This window comes from Talpa occidentalis, unplaced genomic scaffold (assembly GCF_014898055.3).
Source record: "Talpa occidentalis isolate TD23 unplaced genomic scaffold, MPIMG_talOcc4v2.1 talOcc4.7, whole genome shotgun sequence".
Taxonomy (NCBI): domain Eukaryota; kingdom Metazoa; phylum Chordata; class Mammalia; order Eulipotyphla; family Talpidae; genus Talpa; species Talpa occidentalis.
In genome coordinates this window covers 14,275,262-14,294,848 of record NW_023605083.1, presented here as the reverse complement: position 1 = coordinate 14,294,848, position 19,587 = coordinate 14,275,262, and the positions used below count along the sequence as shown (strand labels likewise).

The 19,587-nt window shown below is 36.0% G+C and overlaps 1 protein-coding gene across 7 annotated transcripts in view; it reads left to right on the top strand.

The window, feature by feature from the left end:
• Nucleotides 1-19,587, top strand: part of CCDC171 (coiled-coil domain containing 171) — a 255,246-nt gene that overhangs the window by 73,756 nt on the left and 161,903 nt on the right. For all 7 annotated transcript variants that reach the window (XM_037495466.2, XM_037495468.2, XM_037495465.2 and 4 more), the window contains exon 12: nucleotides 10,472-10,574. In XM_037495466.2, the coding sequence (XP_037351363.1) occupies nucleotides 10,472-10,574 (103 nt within the window). The remainder of the gene's footprint in view (nucleotides 1-10,471; nucleotides 10,575-19,587) is intronic.

The following is a 19,587-nucleotide window of genomic DNA, read 5'->3' as shown; positions in this document are numbered from 1 at the left end:
ACCAGTGTGATCAGGTGTTTTTAATAATATGCAAAGACTTGAGGAAGTTTTGAGACTTAAAAATAACAATATAGCATTGCCTTTTACAGTTGGAGGAGGCCTTAGAGATCATCTAGGTTAGGAAACATAAGTGTTAATCAACCAGTGGGAAAGTGATAGCTCCCCTGTTTCACGGGATATAAACAGAACATAATTTTGGAAAAGTCCAAACTGGGTGTTTTGAGTCTTTTGTGAGTATTTAAGAAATGCAAACCCAACTGACCTTAATTAGACTTCTGCTTTAATGGAATTACTCCTATTCAATGTATGGATTTAAAGGATATGGTTAGTAAATGAATGGTATATTATTGTCATAGAATCAATTAGAATTTCACATAGGATATCAAAAGATTTAACAAAATTATTTTCATATGCTGTTTTATATGCTATTGAATTAGCTCTTAAAGTTTTTTGATTAAAATTGAACTATTAATTTCAAAAATCTATGAATTTAATAATGATTTAATCAACTACTAAATAAAATTATATTTCTAGTTTAACCCACTTAGTGATCACACCTATTAAAGTCCATCAGAGGCTCAGCAGATCCAGTTGGGTCTTTTAGTCATTACCGTGAGTTTTCATATTTGCTTCTCTTGAAGCAGGGGAGCTATCATTTTTAAATTGGTATTATTAGGACTTGCTTTGTGGTTTCTTCAATGAAATTTTTTTAAGTCCATCATTTCTTGAGGTTTGTTTTTCTGCCACTCAGTAATATTTAGTTGCAGCTCTAGGAGAGACCATATATTGAAAAGGGAATTCTAGTTCTCATGAGGTTTTACTCAAAGAATGTTTTATTCTCTAAAGAACTTGTGATTGAAAATGGTCAAGTGTATATTTTTTCCCTATACTTTAGGGGTTTGACTGATTATATAATAATAGTGATTGCTAGCATTAGATGGGATTTTGGAAAGTGCTTTGATTGCTCTGCCTTGTGGTAAAGTTAATGTTTTTTGATAATATTTTTGCTTCAATGATCTATTAGGTTTGTTCTAGAAGAACATGTTTCTGATTTTGTAGGATGCATTCAAAACTAATGGGCTAATAAGGACCCTATTCTGAATTTTTACAGAAAAATATTGGTTCTTGTTTTTTGCTCAGAAAAGAGGTGGCTTTTATATATGATCATTCATTTTGCTACTGTACACATCACTTTCTGTCTTTCATAGTGATCCTTAAAAATTTAATGCTATTAAATACTATTCATTGAATGTGTGCGTGTTTGTATTGCTTGAATTTATATGTTCATTATATGGCTGGCCTCCTGTAACTATAATGTGGGCATAAATCTTTTTCATTAAGCTTGTTGAAGTTTATTCTTCTATAACTTAGTAATATTTGAAAAATCAAATATCATTTGTGACTTGGGAAAAACTAAAATGGGTGTGTGTGTGTGAGAGAGCAAGAGAGCGAGAGAGAGAGCGAGCGAGCGAGAGAGAGAGAGAGAGAGAGAGAGAGAGAGAAAGCAGAGAGAGAGTGGGGGCGCTGAAGGTCTGTATTCAGATTGGAAGGTAGCATCTAAGGGAAAATAAACTAATTAAAAAACTACATAGAGGAGGGTGACATTTCATCATAGGATAAAAGCAGTTGGGATCATGGAATGCTCAAATCCATGGAAGCAACATTGACAAGCAAGGTGGGATGAAATAGTAAACTGCTTTATGAGGAAGTAAGAGATATCATCATCAAAGGAAAAACTAAAGATACTGATCATGAAAGCTAACCAGAACAATCTCTCCTTAAGTCCTTATAAGTGCACTGGGTATGTAAGAATGACATTGATAAAAAGGTGAACTATGGAGTCAGTTTGTGATGCTGACTATAGCTTCTGATGCTCTCCTGTTTTTACTCAGAATACCTTTGCAATAGATTAAAATGTATTTAAATTAAAAAATTAAAAGCTTACTTGAGTTAAAAATGTTCAGAAATTGCAGGAATTATGTGCCATTGTTACAAAGGTTCAACCTGTATTTAAAATATTAATTTGTCTTTTCAATTATCAATTAAAAATATTTAGTATATCTCTTAATAAATTATTTTTCATATTTAATTTTTCTTTTTAAAAAAGGTATTTTTTTTTATTGTGGCAAAAACTCTACGTGATTCAGAGGCATAGGATCACACCTCTCAGATCCATGTGACCATGACACACCCACCACCAAGATACCCACAGTCTATTCCTCTTCCCTTTTACTTCTGTCTCCTTCACTTGTAGCCTCTGTACCAAAGTCAGATTTCTAGGGTTTGTTACTCGTTTGATTTTGCCTGACCCTTTGTTTTGCTTGTCTCTATTATATTTTTTCCCTTCAAAAAAAAAAAAAAAAAAAAAGCAAAAACTGAAATCTCCAAAATGTAAAGATTTTTTTTGGACAAATTTTGTCAGAGGCCAAAAGTTTGTACTTCTCCTCAAACAGTCTTTTCAGAAAATTATGTCTCTCAACCACTTATATCATAAATAGGAGCTTAGTATTAAAATGATGGTAGATAATCTGCCCTATTTACACTTCCTATATGTAGCATCATTGCTTTCTTTAATACAAACAAAAAAGAGAGAAGGAAAAAAAGAGTGTTATAAACTAATGTTACTTAAAAAAAATTACAGAAATAATAAGAGAAAAAACCCTATAACTAATATCATTGTTAATGATGAAAGACTGAGTTCTTTCTTTCCAAGATCAGGAAACAAGACACAGGATGGACACTCTCACCAACCAGTGTTTTATTGGAGTTACAGTCAATTAGGCAAGAAAACCAAAATAAATAAAAGACATCCATTTTAGAAAGGCAGAAGTAAACTACTGAAGATGACTTGAACTTCTATGTTAGAGAATGCGAAAGAACACGCAACTATTAGAAACTAATAAATTAGTTTTGCAAGGTTGCAGGATACAATGCAAGTTCGAAACATGAAATGTATTTCTATAGACTATCAGTGAACAATCAAAAATGAACTTAAGGAAGCAATTACATCAGTTATAGAAAAAAACAATAAAACACTGGGCAGTAAGTTAACAAAAGAAATGTAAGAATTGTATGTTGAAAGCTACAATTTATCACTGAGGGAAATTAAGCATGACCTAAGTAAATGAAAGATATCCCATGTTCTAGTGGCATGAGTTAATATTGTTATTTGTCAAGATGTTAAAAGGGGGGAAGCAAATATTGTTTAAAATGAACAATGATGTAAAAAATTAAAAAAGTCATTAAAAATACTCTTGTATTGAAGTATGAATTCAATGCAATCAATCACAGCTAACTTTTTTGCAGAAATTGACAATCTGATCCTACAATTATGTGGAAATGCAAGGGACCTAGAATAGCCACTATAATCTAGAAGAAGAAGAAAGTTGGAGTAGTAACATTTTCCAATTTTAAAGCTTCCTACAAGCTATGGCAATCAAGATAGCGTGGTATTGGCATAGCGACAGACATATGCATCAATGGAAAAGAATTGAGAGTCCAGAAATCAATCCTTACACTCATATTGATTGGGTGTCAAGTGACTTCAGTGGCAGAAAGAATAGTATTTTTTAATGAACAGTAATGAGAGAACTGGATATTCATATGCCAGAGAATGAATTTGAATACCTGTACAAGATAAATAGTTCTAGACCAAAATATAATAGCTAAAACTATAAACTCAGGCACCACAACAAAGAGCATAAATCGCAAATGTTAGATATATTGATCTTCACCAAATTGAAAACTTTTTTGGATATTTCCAGGATACTATTAAGAAAGTGAAAATATAACCTACATAATGCTAGTAAGTTTTGGTAAGTCAACTGTCTGATAATGGACATGTTATAGAAAACCTCTTACATCTTAATAATAGAAGAGAAATAATTGAAAAATAGGCTAGGGCCTCCCTGGTGGCCCAAGGGGTTAAGACACAACCTGTGAAGCTATCGCCAGCACTGCAACATGAGTTCAATCCCCGGCCAGGGAGCTACCCACATGGCGCAGCAGACCTCTCCTGTCTCGCCCGCTGCTCCCCTCAGCAGTGTGCTTTGGTCAATCTGCTTATTCTGTTCCCCACTCTGTCTCTGGTGGATCCTCTCACCCCCACACCTCTGGCCTGTTTCCCAGCTCTTGTATGCATAAATAAATAAATCTTTAAAAAATATAGGCTAAAGGTTTAAGTAGACATTTTTTCAAAGGAGATATACAGATGGCCAACAAGCATGTGGAAAGATGTTCAAAACCATTATTCAGGGATATGCAAATGAGAACCACAATGATATAATGCTTTTACATCCCTTAGCATGCCATAATAAAAAATGGGCAATAACAAGTTTTGGTGAGTATTTGGAGAATTTGGAACCCTCACACATTGCTGGTGGCTAACATGGTATATAGAGTTCTTTTGAGTAACATTTGGCAGTTTTTGAAAAAATTTAGCATCTCCATATGACCAGCAATTCTACTCTTAGTTGTCTGTCCAGGATAAATGAAACATACATTCACATAACAGCCTGTATGTGATGTTTATAGCAACGTTATTCATAATAACTCAAAAGTGGAAACAACCTAAATGTTCATCAACTATGGAATGGATAACTAAAGAATGCCTTATCCTTATGAAGTAATAACTTAGACTATATAAATTAGATACTTAATACTACAATATATAACATGATGAACCTTGAAAATATTCCTTTGATTGAAGGTAGTCATTAAAAAGATTAATTTTTGCATTTATATGAAAATGGAAAGATATTAGGAAATAGAGCCTTACAATGTTGATGATAGTACATACTGGTAGGAGTCTCTGGGTAGCAACTTAGTAACAATTGTTTGAAAATAATTGTACATTTTACCCATCAAATCTATTTCTGGAAGCTTATTGAGTAGATATACTTTCAAAGATGTACAAGTAGATAGTGAAGATGTATATTGTACTACTAACAAAAAATTCAAATAACCTACAAATTTTAGCTGTAGAAGCTTCACTAAATTAATGAATGGTACATCTAAATAATAGAGTATTTTGCAACTGAAAGAAAGTAATGTGGAAAGATCTCAGACTTCGATAGGACATGTGAGGTATTTCAAAGCTCAAAAGAAATCATCCTGTCCCTTCTTCATTCTAGGTGGACAAATTGTCAAATAAGTATCAAGACAGATTAATAAGAGAAAAAGTCAAAACAGTTTAATGATAACATGTATACCTCCTGTATACATGGGAGAGACCCAGTAAAACTGAGTAACTTGCCCACCTGGCTTCAGACACCATCATATATAAATCAGCTAAAACATAGGTTGGAATGGTTTGTAAGGGGTGGAGGTGGTGCTTGAATCTGGTGCTTACACCACTTGGCCATCCTGACAACTCTAATTTTTTATGGGTTGGAGTGGATGGACAAAAGCAAAGGTCAGTTAGGGTGTTTACCAGGGAAAACAAAGCAAATAAAGATATGACTGTTGGTTTTTGAAAAGAGTTAAGGAGGCTAGGTCTTCTTGGTAAGAGGAGGGAGATGTCTTTAAGGAGAGAGTTCTTTATACATGTAAAAGTATTTCACAAAAGCACAACAGGGGCCTCCCTGGTGGCACAGTTGAGTGCCTCACTGTGAAGCTGTCTGCAGCCTCTGCAGGGCGGGTTTGATTCTTCCGGCTGGCGAGAATCCCACATGGCGAAGCAGACCTCTCCTGTCTCGCCCGCTACTCCCCTCAGCAGTGTATTTCGTCAGTCTGCCTGTTCTGTTCCCCGCTCTGTCTCTGGTGAATCCTCTCACCCTCCCGCCCATCTGGCCTATACCCCGGTTCTTGTATAAATAAATAAATCTTAAAAAAAAAAAGCACCATCACCTAGCCTTCAGAGCCCCTCCCTTAAAATAAACCTTTTGCCACTTCTAGACATTTTTTGAGGTAGCAGATTTTGCTTCCTTACAATATATACTGGTATGTATGCTGTCATCCTTTATAGAATTAGAATTAAAAAGATGTGTCGATATATTTTATATAAAATTTTATCATTTAAAATAAGATTTTTATCATGCTTTGCTTAACAGTCATGCTTTGCTTAACAACAGTGAAATCCTGAGAAATGCATTATGGGATTTCATCATTGCACATAGAGTGTACTTACACAAACTTAGATTGCATAATCTACATACCTTTGGTTTATATGCAGTCTGTCATTGATTGAAACATTAAGCAACACAAGACTGTATTAAAAATTTTTAGTAAGACTTCTATAATTATAAAACTGAGTAAATCTTACCTATGAGGGTTGAATTACCTCTATTTTTCTCTATTGTTTGACACATTTAATTTAGTTTTTAATTTAATAAAATATTAAATCCTTAATATTTAGAAGTATTTAATAATTAAAAATATAACATATATATTGCATGATATATAGTACATATATTTGTGTGTGTAGATATGATTGGTGCTTTATAAATACTGTTTTTTAAAATCAATTTTAGTGATAAAATGATAAAATTCATGTTGATTCTTTTACTTTTAATAACAAAAATTTGGTGTTCCTTTTCTAAGGATCTGAACACTACACTGGCCTGTAGTCCTGTGCTTTGGTAATATTGATATATAGAAATCTCCATCTGACCCTCTTTCCTTACTTACTTCATAGCCAGGACCCCCAAATTTAAACACTCTATAAATAGGTTCCACCATCTGCTGCATAAAGAGAGAATATATGTTTAGTGTGTAAGACTGCCAATAGAAAAGAACGTTAACAGAATTAGTGTGCAATAAAGAGAAGAGAAAGAATATAATTTCCAAATGAAGTGTGTAAGTTACCCATCCCTTTGTGGATAAATGCCCAGCTAAACAGGGTTGGCCCAAACTGGGGCCACTGAGGCCCAAACGCTTGTCATAAGTCTAAGGGACCTACTAGCAGGGGACCATGGTTCCCTGAAGGGGACAGCCTCTCCATGGGTCTCTCACCCATATTTTTTTCAGGTGTCTCCTCCCATGTCCCCCAAGTCTTTGGTACTAGTCCAAGGCCGAGAAGCAAGCATGGTTTCTTCTTTGCATGGTTGTATGTTTCTCATGCCCTCTTCAAAGTCTTCTCCTTCAGAGTCTTCTCCAGTCCTTTCTAGCTGCCCACCCTTTCATCCTTTCAGTGCCATACTTCCTCAGGTGGAGTAGGGAACCTGGAACCTCCCCTTTCTGTGGAGATAAACTGTTACAATAGTGTCCCCTATCACATTAACAAAATGCATGTATATCTGCCATGGAAAAGTGGTTTTGTTTGTTTGCTTATTTACTATTTTTTAAAAAATCTAATTTTTTTAACTAGATAATGGTACACATGATACAGTATTTCAAAGATTAAAAAAAAGCTTTACAGTGAAAAATCTCTCTTCTGAGGGGTAATCAGTTACTACTACTTTCTTGTGATTCTATAGAGATTCTGCATTTATAAGTACACACACAAAAACACATTTTACACATTATAGCATGTTAAACATACTGTACTTCCCCATATTAACTTTAATATTACATTAAAAAGCATGGTGCTAATGGTCTTCTAATGTAGAAAACGAAGTGTGGTTTGTTTTTTTTTTTTTTTGCTTGTTTGTATTTTTATTTATTTATTTATTTATTTTTAAAGATTATTTATGCATACAAGAACTGGGGTGTAGGCTAGAGGTGGGGTGGTGGTGGTGAAGGGATTCACCAGAGACAGAGTGGGGAGCAGAACAGGCAGATGTACTGAAATAAACTGCTAAGGGGAGCAGCAGGAGAGACAGGAGAGGTCTGCTGCACCATGCGGAACTCATGCTGCAGTGGCTGGTGATAGCTTGATAACACTGAGACTTTAACCCCTGCACCACCAGGGAGGCCTTATTTGTGTTTTTATATGCCAGCTTAGTAGGCTGTAAGTTAAACCATTTACTTTATAGTAGAAGACAACTTTCCCATCCCCTCTTGTTTTTAATTCAGCAATACAGCTTGGATATATTTCCATATTAATACCTGACGAAGCATTTCCTCCTATTTAAAGTCTGTGTAAATGAATCCTAATTGATTTATCAGTATTTTGTTGATAGCATGTAAATATAATTTATTTAACTTTATTTTAGATGCTTAGTGTTGTCTTGATGCTGGGGATAGGCTGATGACAAAAACACAAAGACTATACTTATTTTCTCATGGAGATTAAATTCCAAGATAGACATTAAAAAAAGACCTACTCAGCGAAATAAGCCAGAAAGAAAAAGAAAAATACCGGATGGTCTCACTCATATCAGGAATTTAGAAAACCTGAATAAGGGACCAGGAAAAAGACTAATTATAATAAAGTAAAAATCAAAATCACAAAATCAACAAGCAACTATAAACCAGAGACACACTATGGGGGGGGTGGAGAGGAGGGATTAGGGTCAAAATAAGGGGGGTGGAAATTGTATGGGGAATATAACCAAGATGAAAATGCATATATTATGCAAAAATGAAAAATGATGTAAAAATATTAAAAAAAAAGACCTACTCAAATAAATGTAGACTTGTACTTGTGATAAATCAGAGAATCTCACAGAAGGAATTGATATAGTCAGGGATGTGAAGCTTTTCTAAAGAAGTGATAATTGAACTGACATCTAAACAAAGAATAATTAATTTTACATATTTTAATGTTAGCAGGCAGACTGAGGTGTGCCCCGGGACCCCTACATTTTGCGTGCTCTAGAGAGGTTCTGCCATCTGCCGTGCAAAGACAAAGCATATTCTTAGTGTGTAAGAACTTTAATATTAATGTGCATAGAGAGGGAAGAAGAGAAAGCATATAGTTTTCCAATGAAGCACCCAAAGTTGCCCATACCCCGTGGGTAAATGCCCGGCCAAACAGAGTTGGTGCAAAGTCGGGCCACTTAGACCTGAAAACTTGCCCACAAGTCTAAGATACTTTCTGACAGAAAGGAGCAGAAGGGACCAGGCATGTCTGGGATGAAAGGAGCAAAATCATAATAAAGCAGGATAAAGGCTGCCATTTTTTCAGCCTCCCCATGTGTCTCTACCCATCTAATTCACCTAAGTCTCCCAAATCCCTGGTGCAAGTTCAAGGCTGAGAAGCTAGTGTGCTTCATGGGTCTCCTATCCTGTGTGTTCTTCTAAATGTTCTTATTCAAGTCTTCTAAATCTTTTCCTGGTCACTCCACTCTTTATTAGGTGGGGCAGGGAATATGGAGCCTCCCTTTTTCTCTATAACACTAAGTTTGTTCTATAATTTCTATTCACCCATTTGTTCTATATCTGTAAGCATTCTTTCATAGTGCCTTTATCTCCAAGCCCAGTGAGCACATCTTATAGTCTACATTTTGCTTGAATATTTTGCCGACACAATTGATAACTCTGTCCTTGAAATGCTCTCTTATTTTTATTTTTACTTTTCTGTTTTTCTTCTTTTCTCAATATTCTTTGTTTGCTTTTTCTTCCCTAAATATTAAATTCTGGTGTTCCTTAGGGCTTATTACTGGGCTTTTTTTCTCTTACCATCTACAACTTTCAAGGCAATCTTCAGATAATATGTGTAGATGATTTCCAGATCTATACCTGACTTCTCAACTTCCATCATTGTGTCCATCTGCCTCCCATATTTTTCCACTTTATTTGTCATTTGTTAGTTTAAATTAATATATGTAGGGCCTGTAATTTGCCAGGCATTGTGCTGGGACTGAGAGTGTCTTAAAGATATCTCTAATAGAATATACTCAAAACAAAATTCTTTGTTCCTACAACCTGCCAGAACAAACATGCAAGTAAGTAAGCAAACAAAAGTAGTCCAGAGGAGACTTTTTTCTGCCTTTATTGTTTTCACTCAACTGTTGAAATCCATCCAGTTCTATCCTGAAACCTTGGAATCAGTCTTAACTCCTTATATTTGAGTATTTTTTCTGCCCTCACCCAATCCTATCCAATTCAGTCCAATCCAGTCAACATAATCTAATCCAGTGAAAAGTTATCAAGGTCTGGACATACCCTCTTTATTTAAGGATACACTCCAACCACACCCCTCCAGTGCATATACTTCCCCCAACCTCTTTTTCACTGCTAAGACCCTACCCTAAGTTACCACCACCCCTTGAGTAGACTGGTGCAGTGTGTTCTGAATCTGGCATTTTGCCACATGGCTAAAAGCATGATCTTTTAAAGTGTTTCTCAATTCCTTAGTGTTTCAGCTTTCTTATCTATAAACTTTGGGTTGTGTGAGGATAAAAAAAATTACTATATATAAAATACTCAGAATAATGTCAGGCACTAAGTCTTCAGTAAATTGTTATTGAAACTTTATATTAAGCCAAGTAAAAGTTGTGTTTAATACAGAAAGATGTCTATTAATAATAGATTTGAATGGAGTCACTATTAGCTTCCTTATACTTAATTGTGCTATATATGTTCACATAAAATGTCTGCAGTGCTTATAATGTGACCTTATTATGTGTAATTTTTTCTCAATTAAAAGGCTAAGAAGCACCAGGCCTTTCTAGTAGAGACATGTGAAAATAACGTAAAAGAATTGGAATCGATCTTGGACAGCTTTACTGTGTCGGGCCAGTGGACATCAGGTTAGTTGAAGGTATAAAATGACAGATGCATCTGTCAATGTTCCAAAGTCACTACATTTTGGGAATTCTGCAGATGCCTCTTCTAGTCCCTCATCTCAACATGTTTTGATTTGATGACATGATAAGAGCAGTTCTCACAGCAGTCAGTTGGCCTAGCTGGCTGAGAAAGGGTGACGGAACGTGAACCTGCTGTTGTCCTCCCAGAACTTGATTTACAAGTGTTGGGGTCTGTATGATTGGACAGACAAGGGCTCACTTGCTGTGTTCTGAATCCAACTGAGAAAAAAGTCCTTACAGTATACCTGCAAGGGGAACAGATGTTTCCATCAAACTGAGCCAAATTCCGAGGCAACCTTCAGCAACTTAAAGGTCATGCATTCAAAAGGTTATGTAGGACACAGGCTGTAGCATAGTGCATATTCCACACTGTTGCTTTCTAAGCTGGCTTTCTCCTTTATTTCCTACGATCGTGTATATTCTCCAGAATGTTTTTAACATTAGTATTAGTCCACTTAATATGATAAAGATCTTTAAAACCTGTATTTTAGGTAGGCATATGTTGGGAACTCACATAAGCATTAATTGGCCAATAAATGCTGCCCGTGATTTCTACTTTCTCTTTTGTGATTATGCCATTGTGCTTGCTATAGCAGCTTTGACTTAAATACTTTTACTTTTCTACCTCAGTTTTCTGTGACTACTGTCGGCCTTAAATTATTTAGTTGTTTTCTGATTCAATTGTGTATTTCAAAAGGGATGTAAAATTTATTTTCTTACACTTTAAAGTTGAACTGCAAAACTCTTTTTTTTTTTTTTAAGGAATCAAACATGTATTTGGCAAATGAGTTACTTAGAAGAATTAAGTTCAGAAAATTCTCTTGTCCTCCAAAAATCATAAGGATATAAAAAAGGTTCATTTTCACCTTGTGGATCTGCAATTTTTTTAGTGAACTTTTAGAAATTTTTCTTTGTTATTGTCCATTTTTCTGGGTCTGCTTTTACCCATCATCTATTTTAGCAGTAACTTTATGAAATTAATGTTTAATTTGATTTCCTAACTAGTGCTCACTGTCACAGCTTGCATCTTGTTTCCTAGTGCTTCTACCAGCTCCTCTTTTACTAACTAGTCTCTCTGCTTCCACCTTGCTCCCCTTCCCCTTCAGTCTGTTTTGTTATAACCACTGGAAGGAACATTTGAAAATCTGAGTTAGAACATGTTCTTCCTTTGTTCTAAACCATGCTGGTGTCGCATTGTACTAAGTGTAGAAGCCAAAGTGCTGCCATTAACTTGTGAGACCAACGTGGTCTGTCCTTTCACCTTAGCTCCTGTGTTTCCCCCCTCCCTTCCTCTGTCTGCACGGTTCTGATCTCCTGCTGTTTCCTGAGCACACCAAACATGCTTTTGTCTTAGGGGTCCTGTGTGCTGGCCATTCTTTCTACCTTGGAAAGTTTTTTTTTTTGCCTAGGTATACCCACATGGCTCCTTTATAAATATTTCATACATCTGTGCTTAAACTTTACCTTCTTCTTGAAGGTTACCCACTGCTCATTCCTATGCCACCTGCCTTTCTCCCATTTCTGCTCTCCTCTCCCCCCACCCCCAGAGCACTTACTATTGTCCAAAATTTCTAGCATACTGTATAGTACATTTATTATTATATCTGCATTAGTTAGGGCTCACTACAAAAACAGATCCAATAGGGTATTTATATGAGGAGATTTATTACAGAATTTGTGCTGTTGTAGACACTGAGAAATCATATGATTTGTCCTCTGCATGCTGAAGAACCAGGGAAGTTCATTCAGTCTGAGCGCAAAGACCTGAGAACCTGGTTGCTGTTGTAAATGCTGGCGTCCAAAGATCCAGTAACCAGGAGCTCAGAGTCTCAGGGCAGAAGACAGACATCCCAGCTCAAGGAAAAAGAGAGAATTTGTCCTTTTTCCACCTTTTGTTATATTGGGCAGGTGGCAGGGTGATAAGGGGTGGGGTCAGGAGTGGGGTAGGCAATGGATTTAATAAAATTTGCCTGCATTGGTGAGGGTGTATTTTTGCTTATTCTGCTGCTGCAAATCCTAATCTCTTCAAGATACACCCTGACAGACACACCCAAATAGCTTTAAAAATTATATATATATTTATATAATGTATGTTGAGATAAAATTGGTTTATAGCACTGTATGTGTTTTAGTCATATAGGCTCAAATCTCTACAAATGTTTATTGACCACACCATGTCTACCACCAAAGCCCCAGTAATTCTCTACCATAGTCCATTAGCTCCCCTCTCCCTTTTGCTTTCACCCCTGCTCTCCCTTCTGGTAGCCTCTGTTCTGCAGTCAACAACAATAATGTTTTTACCAGCTATTTGGACTTTGCCTAGACCAGTCAGGTTGGCACATAAAACTTACCATTGTAGTATCCATGCTCCCTGAGGGAAAGAATATTTGTCTCTTATTTACTAATGTATATTAAACAGCTAAAAGATACTTGGCACAGAGTAGGTACTCAATATTAATATTTGTTAATATGAATGAATAAAAGGATGAATGAATATCAGGGTGGAGGTCTATTTTTCAGTTGTTTTTGAGATTATTAATTGAGTTATGGAGTCTCTTTCCAAATTATAGCAGCCCTTTGTGTAGCATCCATAGGCATCACCCGTAAGATTGACCCTCAGTAGAAAAATGTATAATTTTACATGACATGGAAATATCACCTTCATTTTCCACTTCACTAGACAAGATAGCTTCAGTTTTCTTGAACAGGGAGATTTATTTCCCTATTTCTGCTTTCCACTGAAATTGAAGCATTGCAGCTGCTTATATCTCATTTATTTTCTGGTGGAAATTTCTATAGTAGGATGTTTATGGGAAAAAATACTTGCCCCCTTTGAGCCCATGTCATGCTTTTGCCTAGAGTTTCTTCAAATACAGTTTCACCTCTGCCTGAGGATGTTAACACATATGTGATGTGACTTTTCCTTCATAAAAGGAAATTTTTCTTGTGGCTCAGTTTTGGATCCTCCTCAGGGTAGATGTAGACTGAGATAGAGTCTTCCAACCTTCTTCAGCCGTTCTTTCCTGGAGGAAATAATTTCTAACATTTCAGAGGTACTTTTTTTTCCTTTGTACCAGAGAGGCTGAAGGACCTTAGAAAATAATAGAAATAGTGTTTGAGATCTGTGGCATACATATATCACCTAGGAATTAAGCTGTTTCAGGAACTGCTCGTAGGAAAATTAGGACAAGAAATTGGACTTTTCCTTTCCTCTTTCCTCCTTTACTTTTTAAATAAAGGATTATCACTGAAATCTAGTATATTATTGAGAATTTTAATTGTGCTATGAACTTCGTGGCTAATACCTTTTAACTAGAGATTCCTGGGTTACTGAGAAGCTGAGGATACCTATACAGTAGCCCACAGGCCTCTCTTGGTGACATTTGCCAATTTTTTCTCTCTTCTCTTAGCCCCTAATTCACTGAGGTTTGCAAACCAAACTTGCCCTACTTCATCATGCTCATAGTTTCAGTGTGAAATCTGAGGGAATGACTTCAGTATGAGTGCTCAACATTCTTTAATGGGGTCACTAATCATACAACTATGGAGGCTGAGGAATCCAAGATCTGCTGTTGGTAGGCAGCAGACCTAGAAAAGTCTATGATATAGTTCCAGTACAACTCTGAAGGCCTAAAGCTTATCATGTGTTTCAATTTGAGTCTGAGTTTAATGACAGAAGATAGTGTCTTATCTCAAAGAGAGAAACAGTTCTTACTAAAGCCTTTGTTCTATTCAGGCCTTCAGTGGATTGAATGGGGCCCATCCACATTGGGGAGAGCAAGCTTATACTCCGTGTAGTGATTCAAATGTCAGTCTCATTCAGAAGCATCTTTATAGGCACACCCAGAAACAACATTTAACTAAATATCTTAGTCTGTTTTCCCGTCAAGTTTACAAATAAAATGAGTCATCATATCCCCTTGTCTCTCTCTTCCCGGTTTCTGGTAAGCACCATTCTACTTTCTGTCTCCATGAATTTGACTACTTTACATGTGTCATATTGTAGAATAGTATTTTTTTTAATTTTTAAAAAAGATTTATTTATTTATTTATGCTGCCAGGGGTGAGAGGATTCACCAGAGACAGAGTGGGGAACAACACAGGCAGATTGACCGAAGTACACTACTGAGGGGAGCAGCGGGCAAGTCAGGAGAGGTGTGCTGCACCATGTGTGTTCCTCCCCAGCCGACTGGGGATCGAACTTGTGCTGAAGAGGCTGAGGAATACTTCATAGTGCAGTGCTTACCCCCTTACACCACCAGGGAGGCCCAGTATTTGTTTTTTTTGTTATTGGTTTATTTCACTTATAGTACCATACTCACAGTTCATCCATATTATAGCATGTGACAGTAAATGCCTTTTTAAGGCTAAATAATAATCTACGGAATATATATATATATATATATCACATTTTGTTTATCCATGTATCTATTGATGACCCTTTGGTTTACTTACACATGAGACTACCTTCAGTTCTTTTGCATATATACAGAATTGGGATTGCTGTCCATTGACTTTAATCAAGAGCATGAGTGTAGTAACAGTTGCCTAGTAAGATATTCTACATTTTAGAAATAGTCTTTCTTATTACTGAGTTTCCCTTAACAATCAAGATCAATTGTCCTGGTAGAGAAGAACCTTTTTTTGTTTTTATTTTTCTGGCATCAGGAGCTCAGAAATGACCAAGTGCCATTCTCAGCTTCCATTCTAATGGAAACATTGCTGTGTCCCATGGGGAAAGCATTTCTCCCTTGGATATTATGGTTTAGTCCAATAAACCCACAGTTTTGGAGGCAACTGTGCAGACATTTCACTCGTGGATCACTAGGTATAATAGTGAGAAGAGTCACTCTTGTTTCCAACATTTATTCCAGGGCCTGTGAACCTTTGTTATGGGAGAAATGCTTTATACACTGATTACTGACCTCGAGCACCTCCTTGTCCCACAGAATGTTGATATCTAGCCACTGCCATGAATCTTCAAAAGACAGCTCTACTATTCTGCATTCTAACTACTCAGAGTGATGGGAAACGTAGTAAAACTAGTTTCTATGAAATTGATTTAATTTCCATAGTTCATTTGCTTTAAAATAGTTCTTGGTCAATGATGAATAAGGTATTTTGTAAGTTCAATGGATTTATTACTTCTGGAAGTATGGTTCTGGAAGGAAAGTCTATAACCAGAGTAAATGGCTACCTTAGTAAGTATTGCTCATTTTCTAGTGGAAGTGACTTAGTATAAATAATGTCACCAGGTGACTGGATAGTCCCCCGGGAGGATGGTGCCATATCATGGTTCAACTCATGCTGTATCATGGGTTCAGTTTGTCTGGTAAATGATGGACTTGGCACTCAACAGGGGTTGTAATTAAATCAGTCTTAGTGAATGGAAGTCCATGTTGCTGAACCCATCTAGTATCTCCAGTCTTGCTGCCATGACTTCTTTGTTATAAGCCAAACAAAGGTAAGTAAGGACAAGGTGGCTAGGAAAAGACACTGGCTGACATCACAGAATGCTTTGTCTTGTCCTTCTGTTTTTTAAAGTCCTCTTTACTGAATTTGATCTGGGTATGGTGCCCATTTGGAGAATGCTCAGACCATCTTGCTATCAATTTTCTAGTCATAGTCTTTTCCAAGTCCCTGATCATTCAACCAATCTGTTAGATAATATCCGTCAATTGGTCTACATTTGTGTCTTTGGCTATCTCTTAGTCCAGCAAAATAACAGTCAGGCCCATTATTTGATATTTTGCCTACTGAGAGGATTTCACTTCACTATCTTTCAGAACACTCTTGAGTGAGGCTGTAGTGCTGCAACTGTTCATTTTGAGTAGTGTCAGTAAGTCATACAGAACTATTTATTTAACCATTCCTCCTTCATGTCCCCATAAGTGAACTAGTCAGAGAGCTTTCCATTGATCCAGGCTCTCGATTAGGAGAGAAGAAGCAATGTAATAAGAATAGGGCTCATTGGAATTAGGACTGCTTTCTCATGCTACTTGTACTTTTCAGGACTTTCTTGAACCCAGTTTTTTATTTACTACTTTCACTTAATGATAAAATGCCATTGTGTATGCCCAAATTTATGGGTTGCTTGATCAGACAACAGCCATTTTATGATGGGAAACTCATGTCACATGGTAAATTGGTGGCAATGCATGTACTATCTGCTAAAGACCAGTAGCATTTCTAAAGCTGATTTTTAAGAACAAAATAGTTTTGGTTATATGTGGAGATGGATTGCTTTGTTCCAAAATCCTGAAAGTTTATACTGTGATTCACCTATGAAGACCTGCCAAATTTCCTTGAACTTGAGTAGTCAGAATGATATTATCAATTTGGTAAAAAACTGAGTGGAACATGTGATATTTTCTGGAATAGAGTGTTAATTAAGATTTTTACAGATTAGATTATTATAGGGGTCTAGAGTTGATACAGTTTTGAGGAAGGGCAGTGAAGTTACATTGCTGGCCCTGCCGGTGAAAGAAACTGTTCCAATGGTTTTTCACTAAAAGGATATAGAAGAAATAACTACATTCCTAATTGCCAGGAAGTTATTGATTTGTTTCAACAATGAAACTATATCCTTCACTACAGCTGCAATTGGAGTAACATATGATAATGCTGATAGTAATTCACTGTCATTCTCTAAGGTTCATCTGTATTCTTTGCAAGCCAGATAGGTTAGGTGAATGCTAACGTTAGAATCACCACATCTTTATTTTTCAAGTCTTTAAGAGAGGTGCCAATTTCTGCAATCTAAGAAAGTGACATTGTTTTTGATTTACTATTTTGATAGGTAAGAGTTCTAACTTCCACTTACGTTTTTTCTATTTGTTTTTCCTCTGTAGAGCTCTCATTTCATTCAAACTATGTATTCCAAACTGGAGAAATAACTGTAAGAAGGAAGGGTTCTGGTACTTACTGAGACCACTGAAAATAGACCTTTGCCAAAGGAAGGCCCATGGAAAGCTCTCTATGACTAGTTCACTCATGGGACATGAAGGAGGAATGGGTTTCGAGCAATTAATCGTGTGATTTCTGTAAGCACATACCCTACCTATTGAACCATTAGGTCTCCATGAATTACTGTCAGTTTAGATCTAATGTCCAGTTATTTCTGATAAGGGTGTTTAATTATCCTTCCTCAGTGAGTGGTCACCCTGATGAATGGTTTCTGATTCTTTGAAGAAGGCAAGGAGGAAGATTTACAGCATAATCTTTTGGCAGTATATTAGGATTCCTAAAGGACACTCATCCTCTTTATTCAAGGAGCCTGGGTCTATGAATTGCTCAAGTTTGAGAACTGGTTGAGGTCCAAGACCCTTTTTTTGTGTTGATTTAAGTCCTGTTTTTGGTAATAAGACCTACAGATTTTCTATACAAATCGGAAAATACTTAAGTAGAGTGCCTATTTATTTTAGTCCTAGGGATATTCTGATCAGTCAGCCAATACTAACTCTCCCCAAGGGTAAAACCATTTTGTTTATGACTTTGAGTCTACTGCCCATAACTATTTTTCAAATTCATTTTGTCTTTGAAAGTTAAGTTCTATCATGATGCCTATGTTATCTGAAGTTCTATCATCCTTATTGAATTCAGGGAACCCAGCATGGCACCATTTCTCATTGTTATCCATGGCCTTCTGGCTACCTAGAGCTTATTAATCCACACAGAACTTGTCAAGGATGCTAATGTTCTTTTCACCAATTCACTTCTCAAACCTTGGTAAAGGATGTGTTTTTTTGACAGGAGACTGTGGGGCATAGTTAGGGAATGAATGAATAGGACTTACATAGTAAATACTCTGCTTTGTTAGGAAAGTTATCAATCATTTTCCTTTAAAACTCCGGAATGGGCACCCATGAAAATGAAGATAATGTAGGTTGAGTTTGAAAAATAAAAAAATCCAACAAATTGTTTATATTTAGTGCTTCAGAATGAGAAAGGCATTTTCTTAGTCATCAACATATTAAAAGTTTGGATTTACTCAGTTGACAATAAAACCCATTTGGCTGTTATTTTTTATGTTTTACACAATGATTAAAAACATTAAATGACAGGGTGTTTTAAATGAATTTGTTCTGAGGATGAATGTGACTACTTATTTTCTATATATTTTTATACGCTCTATTATTTCTTAGTAATTCTTCCCTTATGAAATCTCACAGGAGACTGAAACAGAATGATTGAGAAGGTGGTGGAGATAGAGTCACCTCATTCACTACAGCTTATTTATTGTTCTTATTGGAGATCTATAAGTTATCAAAGTTATAACATCAACACCAGCTTAAACAACAGTGGTTTGATTCATGTAAAATTATTTGGTTTTTGAGATTGTTTAAAAATAAACATTTAAGTGGAGGGCTTCTATCCCACTCTGTCTGTGGGCTATTAATCCAAAGAAAAGGTTTACCTTGGAATACCCGGTGTTGAAACATACTTAAAAGTGAGAGGGAGAGGCCGAAGCAGCCAGTGATGATATGAAGGTATTAAGTGTACACATACATAGAGATACATGTTACGGGAAGAAAGGCAGAGAAATTCAGGAGATTTTGAGTTGGTGTTAATTGAAGTCTAAATATAAGTGTTCCTGACATTTCATTTGGACTTTGACCTTTGAAAAATCATCTTATGACCACTCTTCAATTTTGTTTATTTCTATGTTGTATGTGTCTGTGTATGTATGTATATATGTATGTATGTATTTTACTACTCTTTATTTGTGAATTTTTACACCTTCCTCTGACAGGATAACTTTAGTATCTATTGTTTTTTTTTGGATTGTAGATTGGAATACTATTAGGTAAAATTAAATTAGTAAATAAAGTCTTAGGTCTTCAGTTACCCTTTGTAACATTTGTCACGTTAAGGAACCAGTAAGTATTTCTTTTTGTAATGGATGTAGGTAGGATATACTTCTGGACTTTACTGTGTGTGTGTGTGTATATATATA